The sequence below is a fragment of the Gekko japonicus genome, unplaced genomic scaffold (genome assembly GCF_001447785.1).
Source record: "Gekko japonicus isolate JY-2015 unplaced genomic scaffold, Gekko_japonicus_V1.1 scaffold2960, whole genome shotgun sequence".
In the NCBI taxonomy this organism is placed as follows: Eukaryota; Metazoa; Chordata; class Lepidosauria; order Squamata; family Gekkonidae; genus Gekko; species Gekko japonicus.
The window spans coordinates 172,118-175,729 of NW_015163695.1; the positions used below are offsets into that span (position 1 = coordinate 172,118).

The window sequence follows — 3,612 nt, forward strand, 5'->3', positions numbered from 1 at the left end:
ATGCAGGCGTCGAAGCCACTTCCCACGACCGGGTTGGGAGGCGGAGCCGGAGGAGGCGCGGGACGTCGGGCCGCAGGGAATCCCTCCGACGTCATAGAACGCCGGGGACGCCAACGTTCCGAAGCGCCGCCTCGGCCTTTGATGGGATGGAACCCGGGGGACGCGAACCTTCGGGGGAAGGGGGGGGGGGGGAATCAGGGGGGTTCTGTTTTGCTTTGCGGGGGCCTCTCATCGTTAAATGCATGCAAAGAGGCAACATGCATATAGATCTAAACTGGAAATGCAATCAGTAGATAGATGGGAGTGAAAACAGCTAAGTGCAGTCCGGTGCAGCGTGACTCCGGTGCGTACGTTGCAGTTAAAGAGCATAGACTGGAGACAAGCTGAGTAGATTTGCACTGCTAGCTTTCTCCCTCGCGCTTGGATAAAAGAAAGAATGCAAATACTTGTCATGGAATGTGGTGGGTTGTGTAAAGTGAGGCTGCCATCTTTTTCTAACGCCCCGCCCCCCCTTTCAGGACCTAGCCAGTGGGATGGAGTAGGTAGGGCCCCTGATACCTCTTTTCAAGTGCCTGCTTGAGGTATTAAGCACAGGTAGTGAAACCAGGCCGCTGGCCTTCTCACAGTGGAGCCCCAGGTAGCAAATGTTGTCAGGCTGGTATTTTTTCAACTTCACCAAGTCAGGCAATTTGCCCCCTACCTCTCCAGCACCGAACTTGCCGAAGTGATCCAAACAATGGTCACCTCAAAGCTGGATTACGGTAATTTGCTCTATGCAGGGCTACCCTCGAGGCTGGTCCGGAAATTGCAGCTTGTCCAGAGGGTACCCCAATGTCTGCACATCTTCGGCCTGTGCTTTGCCATCTACGCTGGCTCCAAGTTGAGCACTGGATCCACTTCGAGATTCCGGTTTTGATCTTCAAAGCCCTTAAGATCTGGGACCAACATACCTGTGGGAACGCCTCACCCAGTATGCCCCCCCCCCCCAAGAGCTCTACACTCAGGTGATCAAAACGTACTAGTGATCCATGGCCCAAAAGTAGTCTGGCTGTCCTCAGCCACGGCCTTTTCAGCCCTGGCCCCTGCCGGGTGGAAATTCCCTATTCTAGCAAAATCCATGCCCTGTGGGACCTTGGCCCAGTTCCACAGGGCGTGCAAAACAGAGATGTTCCACCAGGCCTACGATTGAGGACAGCAACAGTTCCTAACCATGGTCTCTATCTGCCTGATCTATTTCCCTATAAGGGAGCCACCCCACAGGGTAGCAATGTGATTTGTATGCCATCAACTGTGTACATCGTATTCTGTTTTATTGATTAATGATCACTAATTTTATTCACTGTTTTGTTATGCTTACTTTGATGTACACTGCCCTGAGCCCTTCGGGGAAGGGTGTTTTATAAATTCAAATCATCATCACCACCATCATCTGAGAATGACCATACTGATTCCTATAAGGTGGAAAGTAATGTCAAGTCACAGCTGACTTACAGCAACCCTGTAGGGTTTTCAAGGCCAATCAGAGGTAGTTTTGCCCTTACCAGTCTTTGCATAGCAAGAAGTTAGATTTATACCCTACCCTTTACTCACAGCAGCTCACAATCACCTTCCCTTCCTCTCCCCACAACAGACACCCTGTGAGGTAAGTGGGGCTGAGAGCTCTGGGAGAGCTGTGACTGACCCAAGGTCACCCAGCTGGCTTCATGTGGAGGAGGAGTGGGGAATAAAACCCGGTTCTCCAGATTAGAGTCCTGCTGCTCTTAACCACTACACCAAACTGGCTCTCTAAACCGGAAACCCTAAGCTTCCTCAGGGGCCGCTCATCCAAGTAGTAACTGGGGCCGACCCTGCTTATCTTCCAAGATCCGAAGAAATTGGGCTAACCTGGGCCATCCCGGTCAAGTTTGGTGTAGCGGTTAGGAGCGCAGACTCTAATCTGGGAGAACCGGGTTTGATTCCCCACTCCTCCACATGCAGCTGCTGGTGTGACCTTGGGTCAGTCACAAGTTCTTTCAGAGCTGTTCTGTCAAGAGCAGTTCTCAAAAGAGCTCTCTCAGCCCCACCTACCTCACAGGGTGTCTGTTGTGGGGAGGGGAAGGGAAAGGAGACTGTAAGCCAATCTGAGACTCCTTTGGGTAGTGAAGGGCGGGTTATAAAAACCAATTCCTCTCTTCTTCTCCTATATGCCAGGATACATGTCGAGCCAACACCCTACAGCCACCATTCTCTGCACATATGGGCATGGACCTACATCTGTTAATCAGCCCCTAAATAGGAATTCCATTAGGATCCAATGAGGATGAAGGCACATTTGCAGTTTCTTGATTCACTTGCTGCAAAGATCCTACATTACAAGCCGCTGCAGAACATGCAACATGGAGGCGTCAGCACATAGCATGGGCAGGCTCCGCAGGTTAAGGATGCATGATGGGACAAGCACGGCACTGGCAACCACAGCTCCTCTGCAGAAAAAGTGTAAGAACAACTTCCAGCTGATCCACCTGCGTCACGTTAGGAACGTTTCGAGGCAGGAAATGCAATTTTTACGTGTTTCCGATCATTAAAACTGTAGGCGAAGCTGACAGACACTGGGAATATTCTTGACACCATATAGTGTTTTCTAGACATCTGCCGACATTTAATTTTAATTTGTTATGGACCTTTAATTTGGTTGTGGCACAATTCGTACAGAGTTATAATGAATAGGTTGCTTTTTTATGGTCCACAAAACAGTAACAATAATAAAATATTTGAAAAAAATTTGTTCTAAAAAATTCGAAATTGATGACAAGAGCGTAGTTTTTTAAAAAGTTGCTGTACACAAATTAAGCCACAAAACTATAGCAAAAGTCTCTGCTTTTTCAAGTCCTGGCTTATTCCTCTCTTGGGACATTCTATGCTCCGGTTCTACCGAGCTTCTTCTTCAGCTTTCTCTGTCGTTGGTACAGTTTGTTCTTCTTTTTCTTCAAGCTGGGTTTCGGGTCTGGTTTCACCAGCTGGATTTCCACTGGCTTTTCTTCTGCTGGTGTTTCAAAAACTGCCTCGGTTGGGTCTTCGGGTACGAGGGTCTTCTCTTCCTTTCTCTTTACCTTCTGCAGCTCTTTCATCTGCTGTTTCTCCCTGAATTTAGCTGCGGTGGCCAATCTTATGGCCCGCCGATGCTGAAAAACAAGAAAACAAAGTTAATCGTATGCTGAAATCCCTGTTTTCATGTTGCATTTGGAGACCAGACACACTGATGCTCCACATCAGTCTTTCAACCCCTGGATATTTTAATAGGTTTGCAGAAACCACCTTCTGAGTTTTTAAAAATTTATTTGGTGTAGTGGTTAAGTGCGTGGACTCTAATCTGGGAGAGCCGGGTTTGATTCCCCACTCCTCCACTTGCACCTGGCTGGAGGACCTTGGGCAAGCCATAGCTCTGATAAGCGCTGTTCTTGAAAAAAGAGCCGTTTCTGTCAAGAGCTCTCTGAGCCCCACCTACCTCACAGGGTGTCTGTTGTGGGGAGGGGAAGGGAAAGGAGTTTGTAAGCCACTCTGAGATACCTTTGAGTAGTGAAGGGCGGGGTATAAATCCAATCTCTTCTCCTTCTTTATATCCCACCTCCCCCC

At 48.9% G+C, this 3,612-nt stretch overlaps 1 protein-coding gene across 1 annotated transcript in view; it reads right to left on the reverse strand.

Annotated features, from left to right (window-relative positions):
- Nucleotides 1-2,661: 2,661 nt before the first annotated feature.
- The window catches only part of BRIX1 (BRX1, biogenesis of ribosomes), an 11,937-nt gene continuing 10,986 nt past the window's right edge, over nucleotides 2,662-3,612 (reverse strand). The window contains exon 10 of the mRNA XM_015407814.1: nucleotides 2,662-3,161. Within this exon, the coding sequence (XP_015263300.1) occupies nucleotides 2,895-3,161 (267 nt within the window). The 3' untranslated portion in view covers nucleotides 2,662-2,894. The remainder of the gene's footprint in view (nucleotides 3,162-3,612) is intronic.